The following is a 19427-nucleotide window of genomic DNA, read 5'->3' on the forward strand; positions in this document are numbered from 1 at the left end:
ACTAATTAAAAAAAATACTTGGTCTATCTCCAAAACCTGTACCTTATTCTGTACTCTTTTTCTTCTTCCGGTTGGAATTTGGATTTTGCGAAAATTTTTACTGCTAGTATGTATGTATACTGTGTTCGCACATCTAGACCTTGCACAATCGTCAAGTGCTGCAGGTGATGGAGAATAATGGAGAAAAAAAATGAGTAGCAATGACCTCTTTATTTTTTGCTTACTCAATGCGATCTATGACCTTGAAGTATGGGATGAAAAGATGATCAGCGAAACAAAAAATTTTCATCACTGGGAGTGATGATTGATGGGGAAACTACACGTACAGATACATGTACCTGGTAGGTGTTTCATAAAGCTGTTCGTTAAGAGCTACTGCAAGAATGACTGGTGATCATTTCTACTGGTAAATGGTATTCACCATTAAATGTTCATTGGTGATTATTTAGCGCGTAAGAAATGATCACCAGTCATTCTTAAAGTCACTCTTAACTTCATACGAACAGCTTTATGAAACGGCCCCCAGCATGTACCCTTTATCATGTGATTGACATCTGACCAATCCTATAGCAAGATTCTTAGAATAAAGCATGCATAACATTCAATTTTAATGAAGATTTCATCAAATTCCGATGTAAAATAAAACAGTTGTGGATTTTTTTAAAAGTTCAACTCATTTTCACCAAGCAGGCAATTAAATGAGGAACTGATGACATCATCCACTCACTTGCCATTTGTACAATGTGAAATGAGGTTTGATTTATCCATGAAATTGTGGAATTATAAAGGTATTCTTCAATTTCATTGAAATCTCTTGTGATATTCTTGACGAATAAAATCAATCAATCAATCGTGTTGTTCATTGAAGACGTTTATTAATGTCAGATCTGCGAAATTGGAAACACATGTTAATAATAAACATGAATTATAATCATTTGCATATATTACACAGAGCAAGTTTTACTTTTCCTTTCCTTTTGTTTTCATAATTATTTCTTACTCCGAAGTACATTAGGTATTAAGCATGTAATATTTGCCTGGATACATGTACCATGTAAAGGCATTTAGAAGGGAAATGATACTAGAGCGAATAAGTTGGCCAAAGAAGCTCTTACTATGAATGTAACACTAACAGGAGTAAAGGTTTCCTTGTACAGTACTACAGTAGCCTATGTACCTTGCACTACAGTATCTAAAGGCCTGGTCACACCGCCCGAGCGTTGTTGGAGCAGTGGTGGAGCGGTAGGGAGAGAGGGTCGAATTTCGCTCACAAAATTGGGGAAAAATTGGAAAAAAAACAAAAAACAATCGAAATCGTAAATGGTGAACGGTAGCGAGCGGTGATGATTTTTTTCTCTCCTCTCCACGAGACCACGACCGCTTCAACAACGCTCGGGCGGTGTGACCAGGCCTTAAAGCAAATACTAGTAGTCTCATGTAGGCCCTGTCACATGGTACAGTGCAAGCCTTGCGCATGACTTGCGGACAACTATAATTGCTACCTGCTGGTTGCCGTCATTGACAATATCTTGCGCGCATCTCACATGCAATTGCCCGCAGAAGTGCACGCAAGTCTGAATTGCATGCAGAAAAGTTTTGAAAATGCTCAAAACTTTAATGCGGGTGAGTTGCAACTCACTCGCAAGGCTTGCACGGAACGATGTAACAGGGCCGTTAAGACTTATCTTGGCAATAAATGGCCGGCCCCACTACAGGATCAATTTAATCCTAATGATTATAAACTACATGTAAACATGAACCATTCATTGAATCATACTATTCCATTAGCTACAGTATTAGAGCATCAGCATGATTTTCAATTGTCACTTGACAGATACATGTTTATTTTGCAGCAGACGATTCACCTCGCTGCGTAGCATGTGACTTTATTAAACCCGTAATGCTTACAGTCAAACAGTACTTCTCATATTTTTTCACAGTGGTATGAATTTTTATGATGTTTGTGATCTCAAGACTTTGTTTCAAGATGTTTCTTGATTGAGTATGTACATGTAGATATCGTATTTTGGTCTGTTCATTAGATTTCATTAGGAAACTGTATTAAATTAGGTAATGAATCCCACTATACCCCAAGTCAAGGTAATATTTCAGAGACTTATATGTACCACAAAACATTTAGTTTGGATTTAACTTAGTCTATATTCAAATTGATTATCTTTAAAGATCAACTTTTTATGTACATACACTTTATTTGAAAATATCAAACTGTTCTTTGATGAAGGGTTGTGACTTTTGCTCAAGTATCGCCTAATATTCTAGTCTTGAAACCTTGTAAAATGTAGTAGTTGTTTGACCTTCTTCCAACCACTGATTCTCTGTGAAAATATGAATATTCAACTCAAATATATCTAGTGCCCTCTCTTGGTGATATTTTTACATGAAAAGAGCTCTAAGAACATATTCTTACAATATCTTACAGGGATTGGATGTCAAGAAGCTTCAGACAAAGATTTTACAGAGCTCTATATCCTGAAAAGCACAGTTCATGATTATTTTTATATCAAATAAAATTGCATATACCACATAGATATTTTATTTTGATTTGACATCCAATCATTTATTTTCATGTAAAATCACAAAAATTATCCTGTGAAACATTTTCATTTCATTATCCTCCACATCATACTGTTAAGGGGCAAACACATTCATGAATTGGAATATATATCCAGCCACATTTCGGGGGAATACCTTATACCTATAATATTACCAAATAATGTATCATATCTATGTCTGATGATGATGGCTAGCGAAGACGACCACAACTTCAAAAACTCCTTGGGTTCGAAGATGGCCCAAATACCAATCTTTGCTTGAAAAAGTATGTTGCAGTGTGGGCAAGCAAAAGGCGGCAGTGGGGCAGGCACAGCAATGGTGCTTGCTCTGTCTTTTCAACACTGTATGCATGTGACCATCATTTTCCTTTACCTACCCCCATTCATCCATGTTTGTCTAATCATGCTTGAATTGTAATGGTTTACTAAATTTCCCTACCAATGGAGAAACTGAAACTCATCAAATTCCTTCTTTCAACACTCTTCTTGGACCCAACTATGACCTTTATTTAGTACATGTACATGTTTACCTTTGGACATCCCTTCATTTGAGGAATATATATTTTCCTGCAATATTCACAGTTGTGCCAAATATGAAAATCTTTCCAAAGATCAAAATTATACATTGATCATCCACTTAAAAATAAGTTTGTACATTGGTGGTTTATTCAGGCCTGGTTTATTTGAAAGAAGTCATCTAAAAATAATTTTTGAACTACTGAAAGTTCTGACCCCTATGCATCGTGTAAGTGGCTCTAATTGACATGTTTTTCCTGTCCCTAAAAATTTGTATTAAACTGAAGTCTTACAATTATTTAAATGATAATTGATATACAACATATTTTGTTATTTACATACTGTTGGCCACTAGGCCTACATGTACAAACACTTTGGTGGTAATTTTATTGGATTCTGTCCGAACCCATTTTGAAATCGTTACCACAACTGGTTTTTATCTTTAAAGGTCAAGTCCACCCCAGAAAAAATGTTGATATTAATAAATAGATAAAAATCAAGCAAGCATAACGCTGAAAATTTCAACGAAATTGGATGTAAAATAAGAAAGTTATAACATTTTGAAGTTCCGCTTATTTTCACAAAACAGTTAAATGTATGAATATTATGTACAACTCAGTGACATGCAAACAAGAGAGTCAATGATGTCACTCACTCACTATTTCTTTTGTTTTTTATTGCATGAATTACACAATATTTTTTTTTACCAATTTGACAATATAGACCAACTTGACTGAATCATGAAAAATTGAAAATTGAAACTTTTTTCATGTGACAATGAGGAGAAAATATTTCATGTAATAAAATACAATGTACAAAAGAAAGAGTGAGTGGGTGACATCATCAGTCCCCTCATTTGCATACATGTACAGACCAGGATGTGCATGTAACTGTTTTGTTAAATTAAGCAAAATTTTAAAATGTCATAACTTTCTTTTCTTACACACGATTTTGAATTTTTTTTATGTCTTCATGAAAGAAAAAATGAAGTTTTGAAGTAAAACTTTTGAAGAAGAAAACATTTACCCATTTTTCATATCATCAGCAATGCAGCCATTTGGAAGTGTCCATGGGTGTAGTGACTACCAATTTTCACAAGTTTTGAAAATTCATAACTTTTGTAATGTTTGTCTGATAATAGTCAACATTTAATCTTTTTACTTGTCTGATTTTTCCTTGTCTGATGTTTCCTTTTAATATATTAAACTAAATAAGACAACTACATGTACAGTGTATTTCCATTTTAGTTGTATTCCCCCTCAATATGTATTGAGGCTTACAAGTACATTGCATAATTCTAGAATAGAAGCAAATGCCCCTCAAGTTCAACACACTGAAAAGATGTAATTTACATGTACATGTACCCCAAAATTTGATGGAATTTATATCTACATGTACATTTGCCTAATGTACTGCATGTAGGTTTGAGTGTGTATTATGGGGGGGGGGAGGGTGGGATAAATATTATTTAAGTAGTAAACATTGATCGTGAGTCAGCACTTATAATTCATAAATAATTCATGGCTACATGTGAGCTATTGCATGATTCAAGCATTGATTGGTTGATTGGTTCAGGTGAGAGACACCCACTTCATGAATAAACATGATGTAATCAATGCTCTTTCCGCTCTGTGTACTCATTCTTGCACGGAGAGAGCACGTGTATTTTTCCTAGTCTTTGATTCTAGACCCTTACAGCATAAAAGCTTCAACTGCACAGGCATATTTTCAATTTATTCTATTTTGTTGTTGTTAATCTTTTGTTTGAGTGGTTGGTTTACCTTAACTTTGTATTTTAAGGTATTACTGTACAGTTTAGCAAATGTACATCTGTGGCTCTGATATATGTGCATTCATATTCTGCAATCATGTGCACTTGGATCACCATGAGCGTATAGTTGACAAGACTAAAAACAAATTTATCTTGCAAGTTCTGAAATGCTCACTCATTCTTTCTGATTTCAAAGGAGAAATTCCTTGATGCTAACCCCACCCCCTCTTTCCTTCTCTTGTGTTTGCAGACACCATGATCTCCAGGGTCCATGGTGCACCATGAAGGTCGTTCATGTATGTGATTGCAAAGAAGATCATTTGAGTTCAGTCTGCTGTTTCACTCTGCTGCAGCTGTCTCATCCATCCAAAGTGAGAATCCTGCATCTGGTGGTAGACGAAATCTTGCCATTGATGATCAGATGACACAGATGTGTCCTGGAGAGGATAGACAACCAGGCATCCCATCATTAATACTTCCCCTAGTCCAACCAACCTATTAGTTCATCTATCATTTGTATTTGACAGATATACATGTACAAGTATATTTGCATTCGTTATTTTTGGATATGAACGGACTTTGTCGAGGAAACAAAGTAAATAAAGATTGACATATCTATAGCTCCGAGATTGACAGTCCTCTTGTAGCCACTATCAGGAAAGGAGATTGTGAATAACGCTGTGTGGACGGGAAATAGCTCCTCAGATCATGATAGTCGGTCATCAGTGGTGATAACCGCGAGCACACTCGAGCTGCTTCCTGAGAGAGACTATGTAGTTCCACATGAGGATTTGAGTATCTGGATGTAGGTGACATTCAGGTACTTAATCGGAAGAGACCTTCACTGCGAGGATTTAATCAACTTGTATCAGTTTGAAACAGTTGCCGGTCTCTTGGGTTTGTGAAACCGGGCATTGGGAGTGTACCTTTCTTGTGGATGTATTAAATGGCTTCAGAAGACTACTGCCCCTGTAACAGTGAATGTAACGCTTCATCAAGGTACAGCAGCAGCCCAGATCAGAGGACAAGTGCTGATAATCATGCACTCAAAGAACACTACACCCCTGTGCTAGTCATAGGTAAATATCATGTTTCATTCTTTTTATAAAGTGAAATTATTATTATTTATTCAGTAAAAAATAATAAACAAAAAGTTTGAAATTAGTGCATATTAGAAAATTCGTAAATTCATAAAAATGTACTTTTAGTTAATTATTTATTTTTCATATGTATAGGCCTTCATGTACAGTGTATTTGTAGTAGATTTATAGGCCTATAAACTTTATAGGAAAGAAAAGAAACAAATGTGGTCCACCTCAGAAAAATGTTGATTTGAATCAACAGAGAAAAATCAAATAAGCATAATGCTTAGAATTTCATCAAACTTGGATGTAAAATAAGAAAGTTATGACATTTTAAACTTTTGCTTATTTTTCACAAAATAGTTGTATTCACAATTAAAAGTCACATGCAAATGACAGAATCGATGGTGTCCCACAGTCACTATTTCTTTTGTTTTTTATTGTTTGAATTATACAATATTTCATTTTTTACAAATTTGACAATAAGGACAAACTTGACTGAACCACATGATATTTAACAATGGTAATTCCAAATGTTCAGGGATAAATAAACTATTTCACAGGACAATGAGGAGTAAATAAGAATACAAAAGAAAAAGTGAGTGGGTGATGTCATCAGTTCCCTCATTTTGCATACCGACCAGGATTTGCATTTAAACTATTACTTCATGTGAAATTAAGTGAAACATGAAAATGTCATAACTATCTCATTTTATATCCGATTTCGATGAGATTTGCAGTGTTATTATGCTCGTTTTTTCCATTTTATTCAAATCAACTTTTTGTTCAGATGGATTTGTCCTTTAAACTAAAGGGATACTCCGGGCTGAATATCAAAATGAATAGAGTAAAAATCACTGGTCATTTCATTTACTTGTTATTCCTTGTCCGATTAGAATGAAGTTTTCATTAGTCTGTTAATCTGATTTTTTAATCATCTGTTAAAAACATGCATGTCACTATTCTATTTCTTTACTAGATTATATGTTCCAAAATGGTTTTGCTGTGAAGGATAACACTCTATTAATTAGTCTGTATTATTGGACAAATTTCCAGATTTTCTCTCGGATTTTAATTCGATCGGATGCCCGATCAGAATTGCATATTTTTTCTTGTTTTCATAAAACCACCTTTTCAAGCATGGAATGGGCTGAAAGTGTCTGGATAAAGTCTATATCTTCATAACATCCATTTAATAAATATGTAAAAGTAGTTGGTGTTTTACCACTACTTCTGATACTCTGAATCTCCGATACTGTCAAATGAAAGGGGGCCTATTAAAAAAAAAGAACAATTGGAAACTGCAAACAATCAAAACATACTGCAGGAAACCAAAGAAAATCTAGGAAAATCAAGAAAGCCCTGGCCAATGAAATAAAATTCATGAATTGCAACATTTTCCAGACCCCGAAGCTGTGCTATGGTTTTTTTTGTCCCTGGATTTGGAAAAAAAGCAGGTTATGATAACAATGAGAGCAACATTCCCGAGTTTAATGTTGCATGCAATCAAAAAGTAAAGTAAACATTAAATGATTTATTTTGCTGTATGAATCACTTGCATGACATTCACATTTTCAATTAATTTTGAATTTATAAAAATAAATTGACAAGTAGTACAGTTCAGGTTGTTTGGATACAATAAAGTGCATATAACAGAATTTCAAGGTTTAAAAAAGTCAAGGTATTATTGTCTGCCCTCGTACAATGTACAATGTATGTATTACTTTGTATGATTGATGCAGACTTGCAGAGGGGATGGGCCATGGTCTGTAATCAACAAACTCTGACACATATTATTAAAGGGGTACCTACATGAGTACTGTACAGTGTACATGTATGTACTCATGGCTGAAAATAGTATGATTTGAGCTGATAAAGAAAATTCAGTTTAAAAAATGCTTGAAATTTCATCAAAATCAAGGACAAGGAATATCAAAGAACTATTCAGTTCTACAGTGCGTACAGTGTATAAAAAAACGGGACAGATTTGAAATGTCTATAAAATTTTTGTTTCAAATTATGATCTCTATATTTTGGTGTCAATACGTGCTCTGGAGTCTTATCCTTCAAATGCCATTAAAATAATTTAGTTTCGTTCATGCTTGAGCGAACATGGAATGTTTTTGTCTGGGGTAAAAAAGGAGGCTTGCGCCCAAATGGCATAAAATGATCAATACATGTATGACGGTCGGACTTCTTGCTAATCAGCAGACTTCCTCTTAACCTTTTCATTATCTTTGCCATAATTTTTGAATTATACGGTCAAAATTCATTTCCAAATCCACTTATTTGCTTGAATAGTTCTGTTGTTGTTCCTTTTTAGTATGTGCTCTTTTAGCTTTGAATATTTCTTCTTTAGGCCAGAACGTTACTTTTTTCAAACCAAAGTATGGGAGATCAAGCGTTTTTTTCTTCAAATCCTTTCATTGTGTGCTACAATGGTTATGGTGCCTTTGAACAGTGGCATACTGAGGGGTGGGGGCCTGGGGTGCTCCCCCCCCCCCAATAAAAAAAATCATGACCAAATAAAAAAGTGGAAAGGAAAATAACAGAAAACATAGAAAGTGAAATATGATATCATTTTCTGAATATTATGTCAAAATAAAAAAATTTGATATTTTAATAAAAAAGTGGAAATGTTTGCTTCCTCGCTTCACAACTTATTAATACATTTTATTCGATCTGCCATATCTAGCTCACAAAGTTGACTCAATACACCATTGGCATTGAAAGACATGAATCCTTTCCTGTTTGTCCTGTCAAGCACATAATTAAACGTGGTGAAGGATTCAATAACCCCTATGAAAATAGGATTCCTGCCTTTTATACGTACCATAACATAATTTGTTTCACATAATAATTATTAAAGGTAAAATAACATAATTTTTTCACATTTATAATAAAAGGATTTGAATAATTACAAATTCTCCCAATGAATAATGCAAATCTTCTTACTTGGGTTGACAAAAGTCTCTTCTTTTCTTAATTATGAAGGAAAATTCAAAAGGAAAAAGATGTTTAAATGAAAAACCATATAATTCAGGAAAATAAATAAATTTGTAAATGAAATTTGACAGCATAATTTGAAAACTACTGTATGGCATAGATAATCAAATTTCCCATTTCTGCCATTTTGGCGCAAGCCTCTTTTTGTACAAAAACGTCCTGTGTTTGCTTAAGCATGAACAAAATTTATTTTTTTTGAATGGCATTTCAAAGATAAGATCTTAGAGCATCTATATTTGAAACAAATTTTTTATAGACTTTTCAAAACTGTCCCTTTTTTTTTAAACGCACTGTATACATTCTCTTTATATGAAATGATTATTAAAAGCTAATCTGGGGCCCGTTGCATAAAACTTTTTACCTGGGAAAACTCAGGTTGTTTTTACCGGAGTTTTTGCCCTGTGTTAAAGTAAATGGCAGAAATCAGACTAACCTTAGTTTTCAGTTTTTACCAGAGTTTTCTCAGGTAAAAAGTTTTATGCAACAGGCCCCAGATTTTCTCTGTTTTTAATATTGAAGTGCAATTAAACTGTCCATGTGTAGGGATGTATACGCCGCCGGGGTGCCATCAAGGCGTCAACATTGAAATCTTACAGGGTTAAGTTTTTGATATGTCATCATAACCTAGAAAGTATATGGACCTAGTTTGTAAAATTTGGACATACATGTACAATGTACATGTAAGGGTAATCAAGTATTACTGTACATCCTGCCAGAGTTTCAGGTCACATGACTATTAAGGTCACAGGTCATTTACATGTACATGTAGGGCAATGAACTTAGACCATGTTGGGGGAAATCAATATCAATATCGAAATCCTAACCAAGGTTAAAGGTTAAGTCCACCCCAGGAAAATGCTGATTTGAATAAATAGAGAAAAATCAAACTACATGTAGCATACTGCTGAAAATTTAAAGGTCAGTGTTGGGGTATTTGTTTTATTGGCATCATAACTAATAGAAAGTTTATGGGTCTAGTTAATGAAATGTAAAAATAAGGTTTTTAAGTCCGAATGGTTGTTTTGCACGTGTACATTATGTACATGTATATGTAGGTGACATGACCATGGTCAAATGCCGTTATGGATCAATGGTCATAGTATTTTATTATTATAATAAATACAAATTTTCTTTTTTTGGAGCTGTTTTCAAAGTCAGCAATGCTGCTGTATCGAATCGCGTAGTGCAGACGAGACTGCCAGTGGCATTCCTCTTGTTTTGATTATAAAGATGTACGTGCACAGCCCTGTTTGCTCTTTGGCCCTACATGTACATGTATTTTGGTGAAAGGAAATTGGTGCATTTTCCCAATTTGGTTTTTAAAAGAGTGACCTTTCCATGAATGATTTGTAATATTCATAAAATTGTATGAAAACCACAATTTTGATGAGCTTTGCCCTGCCTCATGGTAATGGAATGTTTAAATGATTTTTTTTTTTTCAGGTAATGGCCCATCTGGGATCTGTCTGTCATATATTTTGTCTGGTAACTGGCCATACTTCACGGGCGAGCCACATCCAAACCCTATATTGCAACTCAAACTTGAAGGGAATGAACACCAGTCTATTTTAGAATGTGTAAGTATGACATTGGATTCATTTCAAGGCAAATAATAATAATATTGAACTTCATCAAGTCATCAATACTTATCTTTTCTCTTTTATTGGCAGCATTCTCTGATGCCCATCTACAGTTGAAATTGAATATCCATCTTTGAATGAATTTAATCTTTTTCATATGGCAACTAGATAAGTTTGGTGTTTCATAAAGCTGTTTGTAAAGTTACGCACAACTTTACGAATGACTGGAACATGTTCATATACGTAAGTCAGCTACATAGAGATATATCATAGCACAAGAAAACTGGCCCAAGATGTTATTTATCTGTTGATGTATTACATGTATGTACCAAAAGCTTGCCCAACATAGCATGAGGTGATGTGTAGAACCAGACTGGATGTTGTGTTTTGTCTGTTCATTGATGATACTTGTAGACTTGTGGAATACCACAGCAATTGGTGAAGTACAGTACTATCATAGGACAATGTAGCCAAGTTGTGATGATAAACACAAAACAATACATGTACTTCTTACAGTATGTTATTCTATTATGCAGAATGGATACCCTTTTTATGCACTTTTAAAACACTTTTGAACAGAGTTTAAAAGAATAAAAACCTTATAAATGCAGGCTTACATGTACATCAATTATTCTTTGCACTTGAATAATGACTTTTAACAAAACTTCTACATTCAGATGTAAATCGCGAGATGTTACTTTACTTTGTATTGATTTTTCTATAATTAATAGAAATGTTAATGCTTTTGCATGCCCTACTTTGTGGAATAGCCTTCCTGAAGACATAAAAATATGTACCTCTGTCGAAACTTTCAAAAATCTTCTAAAAACTTTGCTATTTAACTCTTAGCTCTTTATGAGCCTTGAGCACTCTACAGAGTGGATTTGGCGCTTTACAAGTCTCATTATTATTATTATTAATATCCATTTCATTTTTATGGTATGCAGGAATTGGATAACCTAAGCGAAGGCCTTGAGGGACGCTCCCACAACCCTGTGGCCCTTCTGTTTGACACCCTGTCCCGCCCTGGGGCTGACCTGGGAGAGGATGAGAAATCTCGTTTGGAATGGCGCCACCAACAGACCAATGCTGTGGATCATATCGTACTTGGGACGGGAAAGCCAGGTGGATCGTGGTGGGTAAGTAATCAGCTGGGGTCGGCTCATGTCTGCTCACAGAGAGCAAGAAAATTATCTCCAATTGTGACTTGCCATACCAATGCCAACAATAAGGCCCCCTGAATGAATAGTTGGGTTTTGATCGAGCATGAAACAGCACATCCTGAAGCTTGATTTGTCATATTGATAAAAAAATAAGCCACACAATTACATGTACTTGAATGAATGCAGAAGATATTATGGGAGAGCTTCAGAAAGAAGGCAGAAACAAGGTTTGAAGTTCAGGTTTCACTCAAGCTTGAGATGTGCATACCGTGCAGTCTCAATGAAACTTCCAAGCAGTCCACAAAAAAGGTGTTGAATCTATTGTAAATGTACCCTGTCTTTTATTCAACTTTACAACTCATTCAGATAAGCTAGCTTTCTGATTCATACATTTTGGCTAATATTAACAGAGAACCTTTCCTGGTGATTTATTTGTTGGTTTTGGGGTGGCTGGTCACAATTGTATTTCAACATTTGATATTTGTTGCATGCAACTTTGCATACATGTATATTTTCGGGGATGAAAATTAGGGATAGACTCTAGTTATTTTGGCTCATTTTGAGTGATGGAATTAGGAGATAAAGTATGAATAAACTCATATTTTTGTTTCATCTTTCCACTCCTGAACTGATAAATTTTAGCATTCTTTTGTATTCTTGACACAAATTACTTCTTTAAAATATGTCCCTTTGTAGTGCAAACAGGTTTCCCAAATTATTTTGATTTAACATAAAAGTCAAATTAATTGGACACTGACTTCAGAAAACGGCAACTTCTATGCGATGTATACATGTGCGTAGTATATACCAGTAATTTGTAAAACAAATGTCATTATGTCAGTTGTATTTTTTACCATCTGGATCACACTCACTGTTGTAATGTTCAAGTGCACAAATTGATATCATATTCTTTGAATTATGCAGGTACTACTCTACTAGACACCATCTATAGTTTTGTTACAGTACATGCTTCATTAGATCTATTTGATTCTTCACATGCTATCATCAATGTCAATGTTCCAATAACTGTTAGGCTGCTTAGGCCATTGCTGCTTTAGAAAACCTCTATATGTCGACAAGAACTCCTCAATATGCTAATTATTAAAGTCACAAAGTATTCACAGTGTAGGACATATCATATATATGTGCATAAGAATTTTGCTTTCATTGATTTGAGAAATATATTTTCCCAATGTATACACAACTCACGAATATTAAGACTCAACAGGTGGTTTCAGACCGCCTCGAAGTTCGTCAATTCCAGGTATTTTCTGATCGGGAAAATTACCCCGATCAGAAAATACCAGGTAATATTGGCAATGTGAAAGCAAATTATGTGTAATATCCCTGAAAGAAAATACCCACTAAATAGTAGGTACTTATCAAAATTACATGAACTTTCACAGGGATTTTTCCAAGGTCGCAGGTATTTTGGCAATGTGAAAGCAATTTACGGGAACTTTTAGCCTAGTGTGTAGTTGGGCTCGTGCGCCTTGGGTGGCTGCTGAGCTAGTTATTATGAATCTCGCGCCTCGCTTATCAGACCATACTGCACATGCTCGTAACTTCAGGAACTTATCCCTAAGGGTATGTTTTAGGGAGGTGTGAATGCAGGAATAATTAACACTAATTACAGTGATTTTTTTAATCTAAAAAAGTTCTTGTAATTTAACGGGGATTCTTGTGATCGAGGCGGTTTGAAACCACATAACAAGTCCATTAACAGCAGGTCTATTATTTACAGTCCATTGCATGAACCTGTTTAAGGTTTTTGACTACAGTAGTATAGTGATCCAAGGACTTGGAGTACATATAAAAAAATGGTGCCAAGGTCTGCACCTTTATCACGTTTCAGACTTCAGAGTGAGATGACCTAATTCCTTTTCTTCTTTTTTTGCGGGTCAGTTAGTCTTTTACATGCATGTGATTGTGTACTTTTTTTCTTTGTCTGAATTTTCAGTAGAGTGACAGAATACAGACCCCAAATGTATTTTATAGTCAATACAATTACAGAATGCATTATTGTAATCACTTGATTTTTTTTCCTTTACACTTTTATTTCATAATTGTATGGATGGGAAATGAGCCACATGTACTAGATGAAATTGATATTTGAATGATAAAAGGCTGTATGTACATACTAATTTTTATGAAAAATAACATTGAGATTGTACCTTTCAACTTGTTCATACATTCATTTTGCCACATTTTCTAATACTTTTCTACTAGATTCTTTTATGGTCTCATAAACAAATGAGAATTTAGGAGAAACTAAATATTATTGGCACTCCTTTAATAAGAAACAAACCTTTGAACCCAAATCCAAATCTATGAGTTTGTTCTTAATACAAACAGTGGTAGATTGTAGATGCCATTAAATCTGCATTCAAAATATTGATATTTCCTCACAATATGTAGAGACAGCTGTCACTTAAAATAGACTGTACACACTTGAAGATAGTACTTCTATCTAGATATAGGTGTCACGTAAAAGAGGAAAATATTGAACCATTTTACAAACAAATATGGATATTTGTATTCCCAAAGAATTGTATTAAGAATGATGCAAATGTGCCATTGTCAAGCAAGTGTATGTATAAAAATTTCATTGTATAAGCCCACATGTACATGTACATGTAGTTACAAAAAAAAAGAAGAAAGCCTTTTAATTTATAGCTTTTGATAGGGGATTATGCTTCCAGGATTAATCACGCCATTTGTAATATCCATATTTTATCCTAGGATTTTAATAGGATTATCTGAAATTCTGAATATTTGTAATATTTGCTGACCATATTTTTCATGGATGCCTTGCAAATACTGGCATTGGTTAAAAAACAATATTGGAAAACAAAATGCCATTTCAATCAATATTTCCATGCATCCCAGTCAAAATCTTCAAATATTTTTACTTTTTAGGAAAGGAGACAGATAAAACTGGAGTGTGAGAGAGAAATACTTTGCTTTATTATTGATGTTAGGTAATACCATGTATGTACATTACAACATGTACATTCACAATATGTTATTGATACCACCTATGATCTACAATGTACATATGTATATCTGTTTGCTAGATACCATGTTTTATTCTAATATTTAGAAGTAGGTCTATTTTTCCATTATTTTGTCTTGATTATATGTTAAGACATTATTATACATGTAGTTTTGATAGGGACTGAATAGTATTTTGTGTCATTTAAGCACAGATCTGCTTGCCAATCAAAATATAATTGCAATGTTCTTACCACTGTTGTCATTATACCTTTGGTGTCGTTGAGGACAAAACAAAACTGTTCTCTAACTACATTAATTTTTTTATCTTGTTTCTGATTAGGAAATGGATGACTCTGTATTGACCCTTAGTCTTGGAGCATGGATGGAGATGCCTGACATGAGCTTTGATGAATGGGCAGCTGAGTACAGGTACACAAATAACGTGCAGTTTCCTTTCATTGATTATCCTTGTTGATTTCGAAAGACAGATAAAACGTTTGCCCGAGAAATAAGTTTTCCAGGCATTTTGATGTAGGCCTAACTCATTTTATCTTGTCAATCTCATGACTCACAATATGTAACTGAAAATGAACGTCATAGGAGTACATGTATTTGAATGCCTACCATTTCATGATGCTTCTCACAGTCTCATCTTTGCTTGTCAAATAATATTTTCGTACCTTTCCAGAGCTTGAATATTGTTAGGTTTTTTTTGCCCGATGAATTTATCAATTACTCAATAGAATAACTAAGACAGACCAAATTTTCTTGTGATTTTGATTTTTTATTACAAAGAATTCAATCATCAGTCATGCTCATTATTTATACCACTACATGAGGTTTGTATGCCTAAAGCTTGAACACTTATGTGGACCTCCATACTCACAAAAAAATGAGTGAAGCCAAAACTATTCTTGATCTTAAAAGTATTACAGGGATTTCTTACATGCAGGAAATGGCCTGAACTATTATCCCAAGCATAGGGGTATCAAGATAATTGATTTTTCCGAGAATCAAGGTCCTTCTCCCAAGATTTACCTATATTTTGATCTATAAATCTGATTTACCCTGGTCTGGTTACTTTGGACTATTGAATGAATCAAGAGGTCTTCTTTGGTCAATATATGGATGGGTGCTCTTTTATTTGCTTCTGCTCACGGAACCTTTGATTTGGGATTAGGTTATTGATATCAGTGGTGATTACCATAAGATTACTGTTAAGAAAATTTGACAAATTAGAGCTTGGTATCTGTATTTTGGTGGGAGCTACTTGTGCATGTACATGTTCATGGGGGTATACAGCATGTCGAATACAAAGAATTTTATCTGTGGTTTTAAGGTTCTTACAGACAGCTCACATGTGAAATGGTTTCTGATTAAATAAGACCTTTCATCTGTGATCACATGCCTTATAAAAAAAATCACTTATCTTACATGTATATCTCCCAAAAGTTGTTTTTGCTAGTCTTGTCACAATTCTTATTATACTCTGTATTGATGTGCTAATTCAGTCATTAGATTCACTATTAATATTGCAATTGACAGATGAAAGGACATGGTGAACCAATAGAAGTACACATATTTCCTATGCATCTGGATTATAGTTGGTCTCTTGTGTTTAACCTTTGGGATTAAGAGAATTTCCAGGGTAGCATTTAATCAGAAAGGATTTTTAATAAGTCAATCAAGCGACATGTTCTAAACAATAAACAAAGATACTTAGCTCAGATTTTTCAGTCTTTGCATGCCTACATGTAAAAGTTTCTGATTGAGACTGCATGTCTCATTGTATAGGAATGAGAGCCTGCTGATCATGTACAGTAAAAGTGTGTCAGTTCTTTATCTTTGGAAATTGTTATGATGGAGGAACAAAAACTGCCTTGCCAAGGAAAAGGATAAAGAAGTACCGTGATCAACCTAAGTGGTTTGTGACTTGTGATTATTGATAGTAATGATGATATTGGATATTTACACATTCACCAAATTTATTGTAGAGTATCATTATTCTTGTTCTGATTTGGAGATTAAGATTGACCATGTATTCTGTGCCTTAATTTCAACTTATTTTTCTTAACAGGGAAATACACAAGGACACCATGGTGGTGAACAACCAACAAAGAGCGACATTGTCTGAGGTGGCACACTACTATCAAGATTACGTCAAGACCAAGAAGCTGGATGACAACTTTGTGCCTTACACCAAGGTTCTTTCTATCCGTCGTCTCAAGGGCCGACGTGTCATCAATGATGAAAGTGGAGAGCCGGAGATCCGATGTCAGCGATGCTGTAAGCTGGAGGGAGAGAATCTCTTTGAGGTCAAAGGTGAGCACATCGACCCCCATTGTGGTTGCCGGCAACAGTTCACTGTGCTGTCTCCCAACGTTGTTCTTGCAACAGGGATGATGGGGAAACCGAATCGGCTGAACGTTCCGGGAGACGAATTCCGGTATGTGAGGTACGACCTGAAGTACCTTGAGTCTGCCATTCAGGAAGGGGAACTTAGTTGTCAGTCCTATCCTGTTCTGGTGATAGGGTCGGGACTCTCTGCTGCCGATGCCATTTTGATGGCTCGGAATGCAGGAGTGCCAGTTGTCCATGTCTTCCGGAGATCACCATGGGATTCTGCAATTTCCCTCAGCAAATTGCCCAAGGTTGTGTACCCAGAGTACTATCGAGTCCTGCAGATGATGCGAGGGGAGCTCAAGGAGGAGGGGTACACGCCATTTCCAAAGCACCAGGTGCTAGATTTCAGCAGGGACTTCTTGGTTACCATATCAGGTAGCGATGTAACACAGCATGTAGCTGTCTCAATGGTCACCGTCTTGATAGGAGCCAAGCCGGACCTGTCTTTCTTACCTGGTGGAGGGGTTAGCCTGGGTGAAGAAAGCAGCGACATCAACTGCAAGAATAATCCTGTAAGTGTTGATCCCATAACCATGGAGACAGAGGCGGAGCCTGGGCTGTATGCCATGGGTCCTTTGGTTGGTGACACATTTGTTCGATTTGCCTCTGGAGGAGCCCTGGCGATTGCCAGTCACCTCGTAAAGAAGAAGTGTTGTCAGAATTCATGCTGTATGAGCTCCTAACACAAATATGGAGATTGTCAAAAAATGTTGATATTTATCAGTGTTTGATTTGCTGACTATTAAACAGAGTCATTTTATGGAAAATAGTATTTTTGATATGTAGTTTAATATCTTAAGAAACATTAACATCAATTTATCTAAATTCACATGTTTTATTTGATACAGATTCCCAGTGAACACTTGTTTTCCGTTATCCATGCAAAATTTTGAGGGAAAAGTGTTTTATATTATGCTGCTGTTACAGTACTTTTCAGACGGTGGTATTTTGTCTGAAAAATCTTTATACCACTTTACCAGACATATTTTGTTGGTATGATCAATGCCAACTTTTCTCTTGTTTATATTATGTTTTTCTCCTTGAATTTGAATTCAATTTTCATTCATCGACATACACATACATGTAACATGCAGAGTTTTTTAAAAAGTCACATTGTTCTCTGTCTCTAAACTGTCTAAATTTCACTTTTCTTTAATGCTTTTTGTTATTTGTTTTATATGGAACTGAATGTAACTCCTTTTATATGATTTCGTTTTTTATTCAGTAAGGGGGAGATGTAAGTGCCTTTAATTAGCTTACTATTTGTAGAAAATGCAGAAATTTTTGTGGTTTCATGAGACCATTTTGACCCTTATCTAACTTTGCCAATGTAGTTAAATATTTCAAAGGCATGTATACTGAGCATCCAGCCTATATTTCTGGATGCAAAGGGATTTTGGGGGGTAAATTTACAATATGATTCTATTATGCATCCATGGATTAAAATTCCAAAAATATTTCTCTTATCTTGACTAAGACAAAGGCTGTTTTGGTTAGAGGAAGCCCAGTCGAATGAAAGGTGAGAGTAGTGCTGGACTCCAACTTTCCTCCAACCAAGATACTCCTACTGGTTTCGAGGAGTATCTTCGTTGGAGGAAGATCAGATTAACTCTGTCGAGACTGGCACTACTCCAACCTTTCCTCTAACTGTGCTTTCTCGGATGCTTCAGGCGACCAAAACAGCCTTTGTCTTGGTCATGATAATCTTTGGAAATTTAATTCATGCATACACGCCAACTAGGAACCCACATCTGATCAAGGCTTATGATAGACATGTGAAGAATAACAAAAATAGATTAGCAGTAGTTATTTTATAACCTCAGAGTATACTCTATTGGACATATGACAAACAGTACAATAATCACACCAAAAAAGACTAAGAATGGTATAAAGCAAGACCCATTTTGCCTGTCAAACAGTAAACCATTAAGTTTTTATATTATTCTTTACAAATGTTGAATGTGATGACCTAATTAAAAAATTTGTTTTTGAAATCAGTTTGGAAGGAGGAGTGATGTAGCTGTAATATGTTTATGTACATACATAACAGTAGGGATGAGCTGACTTTCAATATTTTTAATTGTACAATAAATGGGAATACTGTATGTATATAATTGAACTTATTGAAGTTTATTTATATGGTTCTCTTGTAACTTAAGTATCCAATTGTTTTCTAATTTAAGTTTATGTAGTGAAATTATCCAGGAATAGGATTTTTTATTTCTACATTTATGAAAAAGTGTGTCCTTTTTAAGAAATAGAGAGAGAGACAGGGGAGGGGGGGGGGGGGGAGGGAGGGTTCATTCTTGTATAAAGGGTGCCTCTGTTGTCTTCTT

At 35.0% G+C, this 19427-nt stretch overlaps 1 protein-coding gene across 1 annotated transcript in view; it reads left to right on the plus strand.

The window, feature by feature from the left end:
• Positions 1 to 19200, plus strand: part of LOC121407182 (oxidative stress-induced growth inhibitor 1-like) — a 30879-nt gene extending 11679 nt beyond the window's left edge. Inside the window, exons 2-6 of the mRNA XM_041598136.1 lie at positions 5111 to 5939; positions 10392 to 10525; positions 11476 to 11667; positions 15029 to 15117; positions 16766 to 19200. Coding sequence (XP_041454070.1) covers positions 5807 to 5939; positions 10392 to 10525; positions 11476 to 11667; positions 15029 to 15117; positions 16766 to 17774 — 1557 coding nt within the window. The 5' untranslated portion in view covers positions 5111 to 5806 and the 3' untranslated portion in view covers positions 17775 to 19200. The remainder of the gene's footprint in view (positions 1 to 5110; positions 5940 to 10391; positions 10526 to 11475; positions 11668 to 15028; positions 15118 to 16765) is intronic.
• Positions 19201 to 19427: the final 227 nt, after the last annotated feature.

The sequence above is a fragment of the Lytechinus variegatus genome, chromosome 2, assembly GCF_018143015.1.
Source record: "Lytechinus variegatus isolate NC3 chromosome 2, Lvar_3.0, whole genome shotgun sequence".
NCBI classification, from domain to species: domain Eukaryota; kingdom Metazoa; phylum Echinodermata; class Echinoidea; order Temnopleuroida; family Toxopneustidae; genus Lytechinus; species Lytechinus variegatus.